This window comes from Lampetra planeri, chromosome 3 (genome assembly GCF_965212315.1).
Source record: "Lampetra planeri chromosome 3, kcLamPlan1.2.h2, whole genome shotgun sequence".
Taxonomy (NCBI): Eukaryota; Metazoa; Chordata; class Hyperoartia; order Petromyzontiformes; family Petromyzontidae; genus Lampetra; species Lampetra planeri.
The window spans coordinates 13,269,783-13,290,671 of NC_136109.1; the positions used below are offsets into that span (position 1 = coordinate 13,269,783).

Here is a 20,889-nt window from a genome sequence, read left to right on the forward strand (position 1 = left end):
TGGTCACTAGTGCCTGCGTGTTTCATAAGAACCTATTACATACAACATATGTAAAGTAAATAAATAAAAAACATTGATTCCGACATACACCATTCAATACATTTATCCTGAGTATAACAATACTAAATGATGCACAGTTTTAGCACTGTTAAATGCCTTTTCACATAATTTAAAAGTGTTGTTCACTATTAGTGTTATAGCTTCAAAGTTAATGAAAGTCACTTGAAAAAGAGTCAATGTTAAAACTGCCTTTAAATATGTATTCTGTTGTTTTCAGAAATGCAAATACTCAAGATAAATTTCTCTCATGAAAAATTAAAGGCAAGTCAATTGTTCTGCTTTATTTAAAATGTAGAGAGATGTCCTATTTCACCGTAACCTGGAACCTGTTATTGTAAATCTTTTTTAGAAGGAAAACCTTAAACCCTTATTATTTGTGGGAAATCACTGATAAAGGATACATTTAGTGAGATAACAAACTTCTGATTCTGAAACTTCTGACTTCTGATATTCATATTATCGATTAAGTACGGATAAGGCAATTCAAAGAGCCAGCGCAAAAGACAGAACACAAGCATGGCAATCCAAAAGAGAGTACAAATAAAACCAATAATTAAAAAAACACAAGGTACAAACAAGTCATGACAGAAACGATAGGTACACATTGAGGCTCTCCACCGCTTTCGATCCAGACTAGATGTTGGAAAGGAGACAACAGAAATAGTGCAGGCCGACTTTCAGTAAAGAGGACGTTTTTTATTGCTCCTCTGATTGTCTTTTTGCAACAAAATTCAAGGGAATTATTAAGGTTGCCACCTTTCAGGGTTTGACCCAGACAATCCGGGAATTGGTATCTGTGTTCAGGTGGCAGGAATCGACTTGTACTGTGATCTGGTAGATGCACAGTTTTCATGAAGCTAGGCTGATGAAAAAACATGTCCAGGTTATATCTGCGAAAAACATCTTTTATGTGATGCTTTTTGCGCAGTCAATAGGTGACCGGGCTGAGACCATCCACTTATGAAGATTAAGTTTAATTATAGGCAGCTGCCTGGATTTTCACCCAGGATCTCTAGAGTGCTGGCCCATTGCTCTGACTCCTGAACAACAATGCTCATATACAAGTGTGATGTAATAGCGCCAGCTGCTATCCAGCAGCGGCAACTGCCGTGGACAAACAGTACACACGCCGGTATGTCGGCAGGTCTGGAGGAACTGGGGCAAGGGTCAAGGAAGACCCCATCTGGAAGCCCCTGGAACCTGCTCGTAGGTTCTAGAAGGGAGGGGTGGCCAGGGCGGAACCAGGCCGTGCTGGGTAGCATAAAAGGAGCTGAGAGCGGGAGCTCAGGGCTGCCGGTTCTAGGAGTGAACTTGTCTCGTCATGGCTCTCGTCTTTGCCGTCTTCGTCGCTGCCATCTTCGCTAGATATTGCGCGACCGGATAGTTGTTGGCTGTCTCGGTCAGCGCCATCAGTGTTACACGGTCAGGGTTATGTTTAGGTTAGACTAAGGAGAGTGCGAGGGCGTGAAGGTATTAATAAGAAAAAATGTGCCTCCTGGAAACCTTTGTCACCGAATCATTGACACTACACAAGTAAGAGGTAGTGTCCTCACTTCCTTAAAATTTTAAATACAATTCCTGGTAAAGCATTCGACAACTGTGCTGGGGTTTTGACCTCTGAGCTACATAGCCACCTCAGCCTCATTGAGTGTTCAGACTTTTTTTTGAGGACGGTCTTGCACAAGGATGTTCGTCGAATTCCATTTCAGAGTTTAGTATGTGGGAGGACAACAAAATGCCTAGAGAAAAGGCATGCACATGAAGGGATAACACTCATATATCTGCACACATCTGTGAGATCCACCAACACTTTCCTATGATGTGCTGGATGGCAGGCGTGTCCCATCATGCGCAGCTAATGAACACATTACAGTGCAGGTAATAAAATACGTAGGTATAATTTCTCATAACTCAATGCAACACTGTTGAAGTCATGTGCCTTTTATTGGACCCTTCCCCGAGTAAGATAAGTCGTCCTACTGGCTAACAGACAAAAACACATTCCTGCGGAGGGAGCTGGTAGGAACGTTGGGTTGCTCGGTCAATGGCCAGGGTCAATGGCGGAATGGTGTATTCCGCAAATATGCCCGACTGTGAGGGCGGGCACAAGCCGGCGTGAGTAGGTTAAACGTTGAGTTTTATAAGGGCACCACGGGGTGACCAGCCCCTCCCCACCCAGTCCCACCCTTCCCACCCAGCCCCACCCTCCCCACCCAGCCCCTCCCCACCCTCCCCACCCAGCCCCTCCCCACCCTCCCCTCCCCACCCAGCCCCACCCAGCCCCTCCCTCCCCACCCAGCCCCTCCCTGCACGACGGACGGACACAATAATCCCCTGTGGGCTGGTGTAACCAGGAGGTTCCTACCAGTATTACATCATGTCCAATCTAATCTTAGCACCGCACACGTGTACATGTGTGTGGGGGGGGGGCATTATCGCCTTCCTTCTCCCCTTTCCTCTCATCCCCCCCATCCTTCTCTTCTCACAGCGCTGCTCCCCAACGTTGCCGTTCTCCCCCAACCATCCGTTTGTGCTGCAGCACAGCTGTGTTGGGATGGGGAGGTGATGTCAGACGGTGCAGACGGTGCAGGCCGCCGGGTTTCCTGCCAGTGGGTGTGGGCGGGTTAAGGCCCTCTTTTTCACAGCAGAGTGGCGGGTGCTCTTACATCAGCCCCCACTGATTGAAGGGGCCCAACAGAAGGGGAGATTATCTATCTCTCTATATTTACTCTTCGCTTTGTCTCTCACGACTGCAGAATCCTTACAATGTATAAACAATGCTCGTGTACATAAATAGGAGATTGTCTTCTCAATGTAGGGTTGCCATGGTTTTTTTTTATTTAAAAACCACCACACTTGCTACATGTGAATACCTATACAAAAGATAACATCTACGGGAAGCCTGACAGTTACCCAGGGTGTACTTAGTGCGCTGTTAATAGTTCACACGTCATATTTAGCCACAGCGACACCTGTCTCAAGGCCACTCTTCAGCCATTTGATGTCCACTAAAGTAGTGCCGTTACCATTTAGAAATGTTCCATTATTTTTGCTGTTTTAATTACATATACATTATTTAATCCAGCGATATGCCATACATTTATCAATCATTGTGTTTAAGAAAAAAAGATTGTATTTCTGATTCATATATTATTTTTGGTACAATATGCCAATTTCTAAATATTGGCAATATTCTTTTAGGAATGCCTCAGTGAGTCACACAATTTTTAGTAATGCACTGCATTCGGATAATTTGGCCAGTTCCAAAAGAGTTGTTTACATGTGGGAGGAAACCAAAGTATCTAGTGAAAAAACACCCATAAAAAAGAGAACCCGCAATGTGTTTTACTACTGTAACATATTACTTCTTCAAAAACTTGTAAATAATGATTACCGGATACAATACGTCAATATTCAAGCAGAGAGTTTGTATTCATTAATTAAATAAATACAGAATATATGTTTGAGTAAACACGTTTGTATCCGTTTCATGGTAAAGGTCGTGCAGTTATGCTATGGGGGGAAAGTAACATTTGCTGTTTCCACACTGCAAATGTCATAAGTTCAAAGCGGAAGGCATCACATTGAACAGGATGGGTGGGTAGAAGCCAGGAGTCCCTGGGAGGCAACCACTACGTGGTCACTACAGTCACAAAAGGCAACATGTGCAACATTGAGTCAACATCCTATTGCTGTTGCCTCAATGCTCATAATCAGGATCAGCTATGGTCAATGCCCTGCTTCATGAAGGTGTCCCCAAGGCATCAGCTCGTTTCAAAGTCCCGCGATGCAGCAATCCACCTAACACCTGCACATGAGCTGTTATCTCTGCTCAATCTCAGAGGCGGTGGGCGAATTCGCGGGTTCGTTTTATCCCTTGGCTGCCACTACATCGTTATTCTCGACCCCCGACATCATCCCTTCTAGCGAGGTGTCCTGCTCAAGCCCACTTACTTTTCTAAAGTTATGTTGTCTTTAACCTGTGTATGTCCTCTGATCTATGTGTTCATCTTTCTGTCTCCAAAGGCACTCAAATCCATCCAAAACAAATACACGAACACTCTGAATCATTTGTGCCATTACCTTCCAAAAAAGGTCGCCTAGTTTATCACGTCATTGCACTTGCATTTCAGTATGCTAATATTTATTTTAATTGTAACAATTTCCGTTGTTTCATTTATATTTTAGGAAGTACAATCTTGTGTAAGTGGCTATAAACACATTGGATTCAGTTCCAGATTTTTCCCATACTTTCTTGGAATCTGTCTGAACAGATAAGGATGCAGCACAATGCATGTGCGTACGTCCTGTTGTATGCACGTTCCATTGTGACTGGCAATGATCGTTTCCATTAGCTAGAGCAATGTTCATGGTGGCTGGGTATCTCAAGGGCCTAATGCACAATATGCTTATCACGTAATCACTGCACATAGGAGAGCATGTATCACCATTTACCCATCAGTGCCTTACCACAGCAGTTGCTAACATAAAAAAAACATTTAAAAGACTGTCACATTTATCATTCTAGTAATACATTAAAAGAGCATAGGGCATATCTCATCAGTGCTAACAGACTTTAGACAATTGTTAAAATTCTACATTCTTATGGCAAGGCAAGTCTGTCCATTCCATAACTACTGTACTGTTGACTTCCCACAACGAGATGCCAATTTTATCAACCACGAATTGACGAGTTGACCTCGGCGGGATTTTATACTGACAAACACCTAACAACTGCCTCACCCCACTGCATCAGTAGTACGTTAACAAATTATTGTTTAACTGCTTGAAACAACACAAAACCGGCACGGGAACATCTGACAGGAGATCACATTCTTTACACATGATGCAGCTCTTGTCTCGAAAAAGCATAAGCATCCAATGCTGTAGCACATAAACGTTACTCAAATCACAGAGTGCTGTCGTCACAATGATTTTTTTTTCAAGTCAGACAACTTATATGTGAATTCTCTTCATTGACTGAAAAATAGTTGTATAATAGTCCTTCCAATGCACTGCCAAAATGTATGAATAAGAATATAAGAGTAGTGCTATTATATATGTGTAAAATAGAGGGAGGCAACGTTAGGATATTTTATATTGTGTATTACTGGTAGAAACCTCCTGGTTACACCAGCCCACAGGGGATTATTGTGTCCATCCGTCGTGCAGGGAGGGGCTAGGTGGGGAGGGAGGGGCTGGGTGGGGAGGGGCTGGGTGGGGAGGGTGGGGCTGGGTGAGGAGGGGAGGGTGGGGAGGGGCTGGGTGGGAAGGGTGGGGAGGGTGGGGCTGGGTGGGGAGGGTGGGGAGGGGCTGGGTGGGGAGGGTGGGGCTGGGTGGGGGGTGGGAGGGGTGGGGCTGGGTGGGGAGGGGCTGGTCACCCCGTGTTGCCCTTATAAAACTCAACGTTCAACCTACTCACGCCAGCTTGTGCCCGCCCTCACAGCCGGGCATATTTGCGGAATAGACCACGCCGCCGTTGACCCTGGCCATTGACAGAGCAACCCAACGTTCCTACCAGCTCCCTCCGCAGGAATGTGTTAAAACGTGAAACCTGAGGTGGTTGAATGCCTCAGAGTTCACAGCACTGAGCCAGAATCGCTCAGACCATGGGTTCAAACTGGGCAGCCACTCGCGATTAAAACAGGTTCCGAAGTATCGAGAGTTGATGGACTCAGCCCACTCACGAATGACTACACAAAAACTGTGACATTTTGTTTTCAGCTTCATCATAATCCACATTTCTCTTCTCTTGATAGTCCATCGTAAATGGCAACAATGAAGTGTATCACGTTGCTTGTAGGCAGAGGTGGGACAAAGTCATTGTTATGCAAGTCCAAGTCGAGTCGCAAGTCATCAAATTCATGACTCGAGTATGACTCGAGTCCAAGTCACATGACTCGAGTCCACACCTCTGCTTGTAGGTAATACAAGGTAGCGTGCTATACTGAAAGTGAGTAGCCATTGCACTGGGGAGACCTGCACCCCTTAGTGCAAGTGCTGTGACGCCCAAATTGCCGTTGGATGTTGAGAGCATCTCGGCTGCCTTGGGTGGAATTCAGAATCTTCGCGGGCTAGGAGGAACAGTATGACTACAAGTCACTGGCAGAAGTCCATCCTCCAGCTACCGCGATTTAAGTAGCGCCATATAACTGTCAGAGGCGCTCGCCATAACCATTAGTCATTTTCCAAACGCAACAGTGAACATACTTGTTTTGAGTGTGTTTTTGAAGCTGGCCAGAACAGATGTTGACTTCTCGGAAGTGAAGCAAGGCCACAACCAAGCGAGTTCCAGATGACCGGTGGTGCAATGCTGAAAGCACAATCTGTGATAAGTGATTTTGGTGTCAGAACTTCCAGTCTTTGTACATATTTGAAGAGCAGGCGACATGACTTGGAAAATGATCAGTTTGAGTTAGCCAGGCATCCCCGCTGAGTAGACCGTCAATGTAAGATGGGCCAATTTGCAACTGAACCTCTAGCACACTGGCAGCTAGTGGAGAGGTCTCAAGAGGGATTCGGCCGACGCTCAACTGGTTACTTGTTTGACTGTCCTAGCCAGATTGTTTTAGACCAAGTGCCGACAACCTGTGCTTTAAGGACCACTTTGTGAAGTTGTTTATTAAGGATCGTCTGGTATTCACATGCATTGTGGCTCTTTAAAAACATTTTTTTATGAAAGTCGAAAAAATGGCTCTTTTTGTTATTTTGGTTGCCAACTCCTGTTGTAGACCCTCTGAAATCTGTCCAAGTTCATGCCAGAAGTTTTGTACAGAATGGAACTAGAGTAGTTAGCCTGGATGAGACCACAATAATCGTGAGCATTTGCGCAATCACTGCCATTATGAGATGTAATGTATGTTGCAAACCTTAGAGATGTTAGTTGCATGCTCTACAGGTGTTCTTTTTACTTTAAAATGATAGCCTACTCTCAAGGTCAACTCCAATATATTTTTAGCAGTACTTGGCAGACTAATACCAGCAATCAATATGGTCTGATTGGCAGCTGCTGTTTCCAGTTTTTTATTACCTGGACATTACACAATCCTTCTAAACATTTACTGCTATGCAAAGTTGCCAGTCACTGGTAGGAAATGCGTTGCCAGTAACGATTGCTCTAAAATTATCGTTGTTTTTCATAGCATTCAGGATTGTTCGTAAAATTGAGCAACCTACTACCTAGAAGACCAGGGGCTGCATGCGGAATCTTTAAGGACTGCTTTGTAACGTTATTCACACGGCATTGCAACTCTTGAAATATTGAGTTTATTTTTTTTACCGAATTCGAAAAAAAAATGGCTCTTCTTGTAATTTTGATTTCCCACCCCTGACCTAGTCGAAATGTATGGATGTATGTTGAACTTCGTTCGCGCCGAACGTAGTCAACCGTGCTAATCAGGGGTGCAGAAGCACTGATGGAACAAACCGTGTCTGTTGGCAACACGCCTCTACTTACTACAGACCCCATGACAGTCGTACCCAACGCCATACAAAAACGATTATGTTCCCACAGGCCCTACAAAAGTCTGCTCATGTCGACGAGCTTCACAGAACATTACAAAACATCACCACGAGCCACACAATACATGTTTGTTTGGCAGCCCCATTTTAGTATAAATATGTTTAGTCAATTACCTTCCAAAGTTGGAATTGGTGTCAGTATATTTTGTTTCAGGTTGTATAAACCTTAAGAAAATTGTAGAAAATGCTAAAATAAATCTTGACATTTTGGCCTTGCATTGTTCAAGTGACTTATTTAAATAAGCCATTATTTATGTTACATGTAACATGAGTGCTTTAATACATCTACACATATTGATTGACAAGGTCTATACAGAGGAATACATCTCATTCATTATCATCTTCTCCACAAAGCAAATCATGGGTGCCTCTGGCCCCATAACACGGAGTTAAGGGACAGAGCCCTGCAATGCCTTCCTGTGAACACCCATTAGCATATGCCAGTTCAGTACACATGACCAAGCAGACTAAATCTGTTTACAGTCCAATTCCTCATAAGCAGACCTTGTGCTTGTGGGCAATAATGAGAGTTTGCGTCATTTGTGATGTGTGTGACGCACAAATAAAAATAATAAAACGAAACATGAGCGTTTGCAGCTGTGCTCAGGCAATGTCACCAAAACACAAAGGGGGTTTCAACGTTAATGTTTCTCACGTATCTCTTTGGGAGATAAAACATCAATGTAAAACAGTTCTCCTACACAAATAGAAAATGAGAGTGTAAAATTTACATCTACTGAAAACTTTCAACGTAAATTGGGATCTCAATTCAGACTTTTAAACCAAGTTTCACTGCATTCTCAATTTTGCTGATAACTGCTGTAATGTGTGAGTTGAAAACAGTACGCAGAGAGGGCATGACCACACAAAGCCAATGAGGCACAAGGCAGCAATAATAATGGCTATACTGCACTACACTGATGATGCCTAACAAAGATATCCCGTTGCCTCATTGTCCTTCTGCAGTCTAAATAATATGGCCACAATTTTTACTCTTTTGTATTGGTGGTTTAAACAAAGCTGTGTGTTATGAATGCTGCACATCACGTGACATGCAAGGCATGATGGGAGGACTGAGCCTATGGTCACAATCGCAGCTTTTTGCTTTCTCAACGTGACGAATGTCATCAATTACTGCTGTTATTTCTGGCCTACATGAACTTTTCTTTACAAAAAATGTTGCGATGTTGTTGAGTACAGTATGCCACGATAGTAATGCCCCCCCGGGTTACGTCAGGGATGCGTTCTAGAGAGGTGCGACGACGAATATCGAAATTTAGAGGGTAGGTGCAGGCGAAGGCTGAGGCAACGGATACAAGAAAGGATGGATGCTGTCAGCGACGTAAGCATCGATTGACACGACGCAAATCAGGTAGTGATATTAATAAAGTGACGACGTATTTGCGAAACGACGTGGGGGGGGGGAGGACGCAAATCGGGGTATTACTGTATACTGTATGAGTTTACAGCAAAAACAATGGCTCTGCACAATGACCATAATTCGTAATTAAATAATCTTACTTATCAACTCAGCATTCCTATAAAATGCAAATTATCACCAGCTGTTGGCCCGCTGTGTTTCATTCCAATTAATGAAATTGAGAAATCTGGAAAGTACCAATTTCAACAAGAAATAGCAACCATTCTTTAATACATCAACCATGCAACGTTACAGGAATTAACGGAGGGCACACCGTGCCCTAAACCAAGGCAACACAGTATTCTAGACCACACAAATACCAACGCAAACCACTCCCTCTACTCCGAGTTGGACCGTTAAACACCTGATCCTTGGCTATTGTTTAATCCAGCCCTAACACATGGGTTTTTCCAAAATCCTTGTTGAATGCCAGTATTTGATCAATTATGCACAATAATGTTTCTACGACCACTAGGAAGCAGGTTAATCTACCTGGGAAGTGACAATTTGGGTTCTAGGATCAGAAGCATGGCCTCGATTTGCATCCAAACACTTCATGTTGGTAAGTACGAGTTGGTGAGATTGGAAGGTCCAGGATCTGTTAAGATATCACTCGCCGCTGATGATAACCGTGGCCAGCAATTGAACTCAGACCGCCAAGTTCATAGCACATTGCATTATCCACTGCACTCCTAGCACGAGTTAGGTTAGGCTGTTTAAAGTTAAATATATTCCTGTTGTTATCATTTTAATGTATTTTTTGCATTCACATGGCCTTCAAGTAGACCTTAGTGCACATCTCATTTCCTCACTGGCTTGTGCAATCACAACTGATTCCAGGGTGAGCCCAGGAAAAAGCGTGAGGGTCTCTCGCGAACGCGAGCTCCCGTGCTCGCCTGGTGTCAGCACCTGCGCCCACTTGGTGAAGCGGCGGCCTGGTCGGCCTGCAGTAGGAACATGGGCCGTGCCAACAACCGCTCTTCACTAACAGAGCTAGCAGACTTCACAGCGGTCGTGCAAATGCAGCGTGGTCATAATCACACTTTTGTGCAGATGCATGTATTTAAAGGGATATTTTTTTCAGGAACTGAAATCTCTTCAAGTGACATTTCGAAAACACACTAGGGGGGCACACTTTTCTACACGCCAAGTAATGCGAGAAATGCTTGTCGTATGAAAGGTAATCAGATGTTTTTTTATTCTCGAAGCAGGAATTTCAGCCAAATTAGTGAAAAATACGTGCTGTAAAGTAACACTCAACTTCGGCTTATCAAGTAAAAATATAATACATTGTGATGCTTTGTATGTTATTTCCAAATTAATCTTGGAGAGTGATCGAGTTAAGGGAGTGATGTCACGCATAAACATATCTCAAAGTCCATCGCCACGGTGACTGTGCAGCACAACGGCCAGCTCCCCAGGCTGGCCTAAACCAAGTGTGCTGGCACTTAGTGAAAGGCCGTCCCCTAGCACAGTTCTAGATCGCTCGCATCGGCACAGCACTGAAGATTATGGGGCTTGTGAGATGGCTGCTTGGCTCAGGGATCAGAGCACTGGTTGTGAATCTGGACAGCTGCCCCCTGTCAGATTGGGCTTTCAAATGTAGAAAATCAATGGCCTCAAGCTGGTCACCAATAGCCGCACATCCATATATCATCATCATCATCATATTCAGTTTTAACTTAATTATAGTTTATTCCTATCTGACACTTTAATATTTCAGTTGGACTGACATGTCACGAACATTCTTTGCAGGGCGTGTAATAGGTGTGCCCCTAGTGTGGATAGAGGTGTCTTGAAGGGAGATGTAGCTGCATGGCATCATCGTCTTCGGATGTTTTTCTCATCAACAGTGATGCATTGTGAACTGTGAAAGTTCTGAATGGAAATGACGTCCTCTCACAATACGACTCCGATATCACAACTGGATTATAATTGGTAGAAACTATGAAAAAAGAAAAGAAAACTGAGCTGAAACTAAATTTGGTGCAGGCTTATACAAGTGATGATTTTGTTTTGCCATATTGGGTAGTGGAGAGTCTCAACGACACCATTTTTTCCAGATAATTACGTGGCCTAACCCAAAGATCAATTATGATTTATACTTATAGTAGTGAGTTAGCAACATACCAATGCTGTGACAAACGAATAAGAAATATGAACATTGTGCAAGAAAATTTCACGAAAGCAAAACAAAGCAGAAAGCAGCATGAAGAGGTGCATACTTGGAATTACCCTCAAAGACAGGAAGAAAAATATTCTTTAGGGAACATATGCAATTTAATGATATGATATTGACTGTTAAGAAAACTCAATGGTCTAGGGCAGGACCTTGTCACAAGGGCTAATGGCCGGTGGTTGAGAGTAACGATGGAATGCCATTTAACACGGGGGACAGGCCCAAAAGGGTGCCCACCGTGGAGATTGAGCGATTAATTCAACGAATGTGAAGGCACCAACTAATGTGAGTGATGATAACAGCTTGGGAAGGCCTTCATCCAGCAGTGGATAGATAATGGTTGATGACAAAGTTTTGTATCCTTTGCACAGCCAAAAAATCTAACTTAATGATTAATATTCCTAACAATACACAAGATGAGATAAAATATGCCTCCAGGAGTTGTTTTAGCCACAACATGCTCTTAATTTCCTTTTGTCAGTGGGCTATTTGTTTTCAATACACACCGAAAACTTACTTCACCACACCCTTTCTTCCTGACAGCATGCTGATGTCATGGAAACAACAACACTGTGATGTTTGGGCACAGTACTCTTTTAATAAGTCATCATAGTAGCAGGAGTCTTAAAGAGATTACAAACTGGATTCTCATAAAAGTAAACTGCAGAACAGCATTCCTTAAACATTACTTTATGTAACTATTCTTAAGAAACTAAATTTTGTGTTTACCAGGTAAGGCCCACTGAGCATGACCACAAATGATAGCCTAACGAAGTGGCTTATTACGTGGAAATTTATGTCAGACAAATACTCTCGACGCATGCGACCACGGGGAAAACATGCAAACTCCAAATATACGGGTGTCAGGGTCGGGATCGAACCCACGACCTCCTGTATACCTGGCGAGGTAGTTAACATCTCGCCACCATGGCGCCCCATATACTGGTACTCTGCTTCATCCTTGCAGAAATTTGCTTCGAATCTATTTTAACTATGTCTTTAAATAACAATTATCTTTATTTACTCAGTAGGGAAGCCTCACTAAGTCTCAAGACTATTTCAGGAGGGTCAACGTGTGGGAGGAAACCAGAGAAACCCCCATACATACGGTGACACTCAAAGCTCCACACAGATAGATTATTAATGTACTGCCGTTGCCTGGAATTCCCAGAAAGTCCACCCCATTCAACTATTAACCGGCTCAATTCTAAGTAGCTTCCGAAATCCGATTCCATTTGGGGTATTCAGGATGATTTGGTCATAACAACAAAACACAGAATGACTTAGCTGAGCGTAAAGTATTAAAACATGGTTGCTCAAATAATATACTGTGTACAATTTTTGAATTTCGATCAATCATCAGGAAATATTGCTTACTTTTTGACTGTAGAATACTTGTAAAAGTGGAGACATGAACCGTGGGCATACGTGAGGAATAGTTACACAAATGTTGTATACAGGTGCTTCCTTTCAAACAGGATTTCCCAACCTCGATTCAATCCCAAGCCCCCATGTGGCAGGATCCATTTGCAGTCGTCTTCCCTGTGGTCACAAACAACTACAAGGTGAATGATATAAATGGAAACACACACTCTAGTTGTGGGAAAAAAATAATTTGGGAAATATTGCACTCATGCCAAGGTAGCTAGATGGATAGTACTCTGCAAGCAGAAAGCCTCTGAACAGTAAGTCTCAATAAAAGCCGGGGTGCTCCTTATGGGCGCTACCAAAACACCAAATGTATATCTTTCGTAGTATTTTTAAAACATAATTGGTAGATGGCATATCCACGTTGTTTGGCCTCAAAGCGGAGAGCATTGAGAGGTCACGTAAATAATGAATTTCAAGTCGACAAGAGGCCGTGCGCCTGACAGTCAAAACAGTTGCTGGGGCTGGGAGCACGTGGGACTGTGATAGCATCTTTTATTTAGTCAGTTATTTATTTTTACAAACAGTTCCTCGAGTTTCATTAGCAGCATTCCAAATTCCAGAAGCCAAAAATAAGATAACATTGGCAGAATAAATGTTCTGCACTGTCCTGCTCAGCTGCCCTGCTCGTTACTGTAAAACCTTTCCATATTGACAATCAAACATTTCAATATTTATATAATGCAATTAGGATTCACCATAAAAAATTGCTCCAGTTCAAGAGTTAATTGTGTGCAATGACACCTACATGCATTATTCTGTTAGATCCAACAGCGGGTCCAAACAAAGCAGACAACATTCCTCCAAAGGTCTGTTCTTACATAATTGCACAATCGGACTTCAGGTCTTCACCCAGGACAACGACCTCTGGATGCCACTTGAACGCCTCTCCCGGTAACCTGCCTCACCTCCATGCCATATGCAACAAGCCCTATCCATCACAACCTCCTCCTCTGTCTCATTACATCTACAACACTTTATTTCCACGTTCTGTTTGAACGTCCAAATTGTTTAGCCGATCCTGGCATGTTTACACTTGAACGTCATGAAATTCTGCATGCACCTGTTTCTCCTTTCATAGCCGTGTTGTTAAAATGGAGGTGACTGACCCATGCAGTAACACACACATTCATGAAACCACATAGATCACGTGAACTGTGAAACCCACCGATGAAGTATTTTTAAAAGACGTGTCAACTTTTATAAACTCCTCCACCGGAAGAAAAAATACAGCTCGTGTTACCCACCAACCATTTGGAATCGCCAAACAGACAGGAATCCATACTCTTTGGTTCTTTCGGTAAAGTCATGTAGGTAGAAACATTATAGATCACGACGTTTCGATCCCACCTGATGACGATTGCTTGTGTTGCGATCGAAACGTCGTGATCTATTATTTTTCTACCTACGTGACTTTACCGAAAGAACCAAAGAGTATGGATTCCTGCAGTCACGAAAGCTTCAAATCAAGATTAGACAGTAGACCGTAGGGTCATATTCATCGTTCATTTGTCAATTCAATTTCCTTTTATGACAAAGCTGAGAGGTTCTCAGAATGCAAAGGTGCAGCCATGCCATTGCTTGCTCAAGACACTGCTGTGGAAGGGCGTCCAATAGAGTGAGCGTCCGAGTTCGAATAAAGCACCCACACTTTACTCCACCACACACACGTGAACTGCCAAATGACTCACTGTGGTGCACCCATATATATATTGCTGGGCGGAGAGGTTGTTAAGATATGTTCGTGTTATTTATATGTGAGACACACTTATACGTCGTTATATTGAGCAGTGGCTACTTTTTGTAATTATAAAGTACAAGCCACTGCAGCATCATCGCCATTAGCACATTTAAGGCACCACATTGTAAAAGGTTTGCAAGTGTCCTTAGAAAATAAATAAGGGCAAATGTCAGGTTACTACAGTGTGCTGTATTCCTATTTATGTCTAAAGACAATATTGATAGGTGTGACCTGTATAAAACTGCCAGAGGCCACTTACTGTATATTCTTCAATGCAGCTTTGGGAGATTTGCAAAAAGCACTGTCACACAGTGACCCACACTTGCATATTATGAAAGTGATAAGAAAAATATCCTTTTGAAATTGATGCTGCAGCATTTTAAACTTTGGCAGTGCCCCACAGAAACCGTGCGGACTAAAACAGTTGCGTTTGTGCATAAATTGCTCAATTCTGACCCCTACTGGTCGATTTAAACACGAGCACGTTCGATGTTGATTTTTATTCCATTGTCCTCCACATTTATTTTCATTCCCAAACATGTGTCTATAGATGCGCCATCGACACTTGCATATTTATGCACGCCCATTCGTGACTGCAGAGTATATGAAGCACATGTACGTTGCAAGGCATCGTAAGCTTTGGTTATGTTCGTCCTGTTAACCCAGACTTGCTTGTGCAGCATGTACAGTGCTGTTATCAACACTCTCGTGATAGTGGCCAAAACACAACTGGCTGCATGACTGGGGGATAACAGTTTCGTATTCTCATGTCTGAAATTTCCATATGGTTTGTTTAAATGCCAATGTGTTAACACCTACAGAGACCTCACAAACTGCCCTTGTCCCATCATTCCCACCCCACGCTCTCTACACTCCAGCCTTCTTCTTCCTAAGCACCTATGACTTAGAAGTGTCCAATCTGCGATTCCCTCACCGAAGAGTAATCCAGGTAAGGCTCTGGATTGGCAATTACAGAGCAAACTAGAGAGATCTTGTTTAGACACACGTTAATGCAGAATGTGTCTAACCAAGTGCACTGGTCTGGCCGTCAGGTCATTTGCCTGGACATTTGCATGACATGACTCATCGTGAAATATCCATGTGTATCCTCCAACATTACACTACGGTACTGCATACTGTAAATATATATTGATTCCCTCTGTGTGTGTGTGAATAGCTAATATTCAGCTTTATTGTAAAAAGGTATCCGTTGTGATCTTTTACTGCGTACTCTATCAACTGCAAGGAGTAATAGTTCGCTCACTGGAGTTTTAACTGTTTAGATAACGCAGTGCAGCAGTTGAAACAAAGGGCAGGCTTCTTTAAAAACCGCACTCATGTCCACCCAGCAGGATAAATGGTTTCACCACAATTAGTCAATCGATAAAGTTGCGTGTGGTGTGGTTAAGTGTGGGAACTCCCACCTCTCGCACCACGGTGGCAAGATCTTAACTATCTTGCTTGGTATACATGACGGCATGGGTTCGATCCCGACCCTGACCGCTGTATATTTGGAGTTTTCATGTCCTCCTCGTGGGCATGTGGATTTTTCTCCGAGTCCTCCGTTTTTTCCCTCCACATTTAGAACATATGCATTTAGACTATTTGGATGTTATAAATGTCCACATGATAAGCCAAATTGTTGAGCTATCATTTGTGGCCAGGTCGCTTTACCTGGTAAAAGAAAAAAAAGAGTACAAATAGTTTTTGGTCTTGAAAAATATGAGGCCAGCGTGGAATAGACCGAATATCCTCTGGAGGGGCCCTCTAGAGGTCCCTCTAGTGGCATGAGGAAGCAATTGCTGGGCTGCACCCTCACTTTTTGTTCACTCAATAAACTAACATTATGCAGTGATTGAAGAACAAGGCGCGGTGGGTGATGTAACAAGTGACATTGGGACGATTACTGGGGTCAACGTGGGTGCCCGGCGCTGACCATTGCTGTTGTGGGGGACGACAGACAAACCAGAGGCCTGGTAAAACCCACGCTCAGTGTCCAGAACAAATAAAAATGCGCCACAGAGACGAGGCCTAGAACATGAGCATTCCCCCTTGCGCCCTCATTATGGGCCTCTCTCCTACAGCCCCCCCTGCTCCCTTCTTCCTCACTCCTGCCACTGCCTCCCCCCATGGCTAATCTGATTTGTTTTTAATTACGTTCAATGAGCTGAAAAAAATCTGCTTCGTCACAGGGGACCCTCCAATTAGTACAGTTCTTTAGTGCCAAGTGTGTTCGACTGTACGGTTTCTGGTTTTTTTCTTCTTAAATCCGTAAGTTAAGCTTGTTTTGCTCCTGCTGCAGTTTCTAGCAATTACTACAATGAGCCAAGAATGTCTGTGTGTAACGCGCGTGACGTCACTCCACATGCCGCACCCCCCCCCCCCCCGTCATTAATATTCATGATAAATTATTTTTAGAAAATTCGCTTTAAGTTAGATTTTTATTTATTTAAAGTGAATCTAATAAATAAGTATACCCAGCAACAAAGTGGATTTGGTGTCTTTATTTATTTCTTCAGCACTTGAGACAAAAGGTAAGTCTAATTTATGCTTCTACATTATAGTAAAATAGCCATTTCTCTGTGATTTTACAGATATTGAATCGATTTCCAATTTATTTCAACCCCAGCAACCGAAAGCAGAAGAGAATAAAGTATCAGAACAGTGAATTTGAGCACATTGAAGGTCAGTTATGTAGAGTGCTACAGTGACATGAAGTGAGGTGTTTTATGGTATAGTTTTGCGTAAGATTCACTGCCATTAATAGTACTACAGTGAAATGCAGTGAAGTGTTTGATGACATACTTTTGTGCAAGATTCACTGCCATTAAATTTACACATTACTCTGCTCAATTTTTACGTAAATATTACAGCTTCTGTCCTAGGACGGGCAAACAAGCTAGTATTATATATTGTTTAAATCCATACCATCTTTACCAGTGTTACACAAGTAGCAGGATATAGTATGCAATCTGAATGGGTATCTAACCAGGTTATAATAAAATTGGTGTCACTCAATTTAAACTTAGCAAAACATGTTCTAATCAAATACGTTTATTTTTCACTTCAAAACGTATTTTAACTTCCATCGTACTTAAACTCAGTAACCACAGGTCTACTTGATTGAACCCAAATGTTGTTAGAATTACATCTTTTGTCAGTGACCCATGCTTTCATGTTTGGGTGATACACATGGAGTATGATTGAACACACATTTCCATATAATATTCTGAAACAAAAATAAGGATATCATTCGTGTCTTGGAAAACAAGTCAGAGTAAAAATGTTTGCCCACGCATAAAAGCATGACGAGGTGCCTATCTACCATTCACAGTGCCATTTCCACATTCCCATGACCAGGGAAAGTATATCCAAAGAATAACCATGACAAACTTTGCCACAAAGTTGTACTCATGCCATTAATCCTTTAAGGATGAAGGGCTGAGTTGACCCTGCCTTGGATTTTACCCTGACAACTTTCAACTGCTCTAACTGCTGTGCCATAATATATTCTTACCAACACACAGTTACAATTTGCGTGAAAACATTGTCGAATCAAAACTATAAATACATACATACAGAAAAATCATCAAACTATCACCAAAAAATAAATAGTACTGTATTTGTACCACACTTGTTGTACGATGAATACAAATGTAGCACCGCACTTGTGAAATACTGTATGCTTAGCAATATGAATGCTACCGACTCATAACTCCTCAGTGTGATACACGGAATGCGGTAGGGCAGTGTTTCTCCATACGGTTCGTGGGACTGTGGGGCAATTTCAGGTTTATCCGGACAATAATGACAACGTTTATACCTTTTGTTTCGGACATTAATATTTTACTTATATTTTCATTACAAATTAATTTATGTACACTACCCATACCCTAAAATCTAAATGCCCCCCCCCCCCTGAAAAAAAAACCTATAGCTGGGTAAAAAATATTTGTTTTTTTATCGTCTGATAACATGAACCATTTTGCATTTGTGGTAGTTTGAGAAAAGTGGGTTGGGGGGGTGGAGGGGGTGTTCTGTGGAAATGTTTGCATCGGCTGAGTGGTCCGCGAGCCAACACAAACTTTTGAGAAACACCGCTGTAAGAGGGACACTTTGCGTGTCAAAAGGTTTAAAATGGAGAGCTCAATGCAGCAAATGGAGGAGCGCATCTGTTCAGCGTCGGAGCGTTTTAATGGGCCCCATTTGTTAGTGGCCAAGAGTCGCCTGCTGTGATTGCTAAAACTGATGCAGACTGTCCCGCACAGCACACAAGTCTAATCTCTTCGGCACACTGGCCACTAATCTGCCTCCATCGACGCCTCCATTCAGTGTTGCAAGGGTGCAATCCTGAGATATCTACACTTTACACTTCAGACCTTTGTATTATTGTTTTGGTTTTATAATTCAGCGGGAATCAATGCTCAAACTATACCGCCTATTTGGTGATGTTGTTGTTGGCAGTGGTGCACTACCACAGATATATAAAAAAAACATTTGTCAGTAGCTGCCTTAACAAGTAAAAGTGTGCAACATGCGACGATAGGGGAATTGGCCTTATATGTATTATGTTTAAAGCCGTGTTGTTATCGACGAACTTGTTGAGTTTTTCAACTGTACAGTAATTTAGTTTTATGACGCTTAAACTCGCCCGGGGCCCTCTGAGCAGCAAAGTACAGCAATGCATTGTAGTGAACAACGATTTTTAAAAATATATATATATACATCTGTAAAAGCGCAACATTGTTCCTTAAACGTTCACCTTTTTTGTGACATTTAAGTTATATAATGTACTCGTTTTCACGTTGCAAGTGCAGGTTTCGAAACTTTAAATCTACCACTCTTATTGCGGTTAATACGCAACACAGAATTTGTTTCGCATCCTATCTGTATATGAAACTTAACGGTATGCAATACATTTTTAAATATGAACGAAAACAACAATACAAAGATCCCCCGGATAGCCTCTTTACATACTGTTGGGGCAAGTGCTGTAAGCGAGCAAAAAGACAAACAACGCGCACAAAGTTGGTGAGAAAACGAGTTTGAAACTACAACTCAAAACAAAGCACACATTCCATCAAAAGAATTTGTTCTGACCTGACGTGGACTCAGACCTCCATCACCTCCACCCGTCGGGCTGTTTGTGTGACTTCTTCCACTTGTGTCCGAACTTAAATCATGCGGGCAGCAGCTGAGCCCTGCAGCCAAAGAGAGCAACCCCACGTGCCATTAGAAAGCCACCAACATCACCACCACCACAGAATGAACACACAAACAACACCGCATGCCGCCCTATACCTTAGTCAATGAGTGCTCAATCGGAATGGTTGAGATTCGCGTGAACCATACCTGAAATCAACACCACGTGAAAAAGAACACCGTCAACGCCACCGCAAAAATCATCGGCACGCGTCCGCGACAAACACGCACGCTGACCCCTCTCGACGGCCAGGTCACCATGCCGCGTTGGCTGACCCCTGTGGACGACTGTGCAGGTGTTCACGCGGTGACTTCGGGGGGCTCAACCATACCGCCTACCAACTGCTGATGTCACATTGGGAGGGTGGGGGGCACTGGAGACCCTCCCACGAGCACCATCCAAACAAGCGCCCAGGGCAGGGCGTGGATCCCAGCAAGTGCGTGCACACCCACCCGTGCACGCGTGCAGTAACTCCGTGATTCCTTCGGGCATACAGCTCTCCTTCACAGACGTATGAGCTCAAAAAAACAAATATTAAGCACCTCCCTACATCCCCACCTCCTGCTTTTCAATCCAACGCCGATGGAATGTCACCGTGGAAACTGACCCACGTCCCCCATTGTTGTCAACATGACATCAGCACGTGCGCTCAGAGGAGGGCACACAATCGCAGCTGAGTCCAGTGTGGTGCAAATTGCAAGTCGTATCCGACTACCCAAGATCGTATAACATCGCTACTGCTACACAAACTCTCAACGCCTTTCAAATCACCTTTCTTGCTCAGCGCTCTGGTAGAGCTGCAAGGAAGCCATCAATTGGCTGTTTTTGCAAGATGCCCGAAACAACATGAAGTGAACTCCCTTTCAGATTCACCTACATGTTGCGAAACAAGAAAAAGACTTCAATGCATTTCTAAAGTAAATGAAAACTGTTTTGGTACAAAATGCCTATGCTGTAGTATATAATTGAATTTGTAGTTGCTTTGTTAGCATGGTGGTACTACTTCTGTCGTATATACTGAATACAGTAGATACAGCACACTTGCCGCAAATTCTGCAGCTGGGCTTTCTAAGGACTGCTGAAAAACAACCATTTGTTCCGTGTACACTACCATGATGAGGCAAACTGTGAGCAGCATTGCACGTTGGTGTTAAAACTCCACTTCATTTGACAAATGCCGGGCTCGCGTACACAAGCACGAGCATCAGCCACCAGAAATGTGTTGGTCTCTTTTTCTGAACACTCACAATGGCTAGGAGCGGTAATCCATAATCAATTTGTCCGAGCTATTTACAGAATAGTAGGAATACAATTGAGGCTGTGAAACCACCAAAATC

At 43.0% G+C, this 20,889-nt stretch overlaps 1 protein-coding gene across 14 annotated transcripts in view; it reads right to left on the minus strand.

Moving 5' to 3' along the window:
* LOC144738116 (uncharacterized) overlaps positions 1-20,889 on the minus strand; it is a 195,549-nt gene that overhangs the window by 96,180 nt on the left and 78,480 nt on the right. For 10 of the 14 annotated variants that reach the window (XM_078621146.1, XM_078621101.1, XM_078621057.1 and 7 more), the window contains exon 3: positions 19,450-19,550. In XM_078621146.1, the coding sequence (XP_078477272.1) occupies positions 19,450-19,550 (101 nt within the window). Of the gene's footprint in view, positions 1-6,270; positions 6,359-19,449; positions 19,551-19,701; positions 20,006-20,889 lie in introns of those variants that run through there. The other 4 variants (XM_078621137.1, XM_078621161.1, XM_078621170.1 and 1 more) reach the window with 4 other exon arrangements.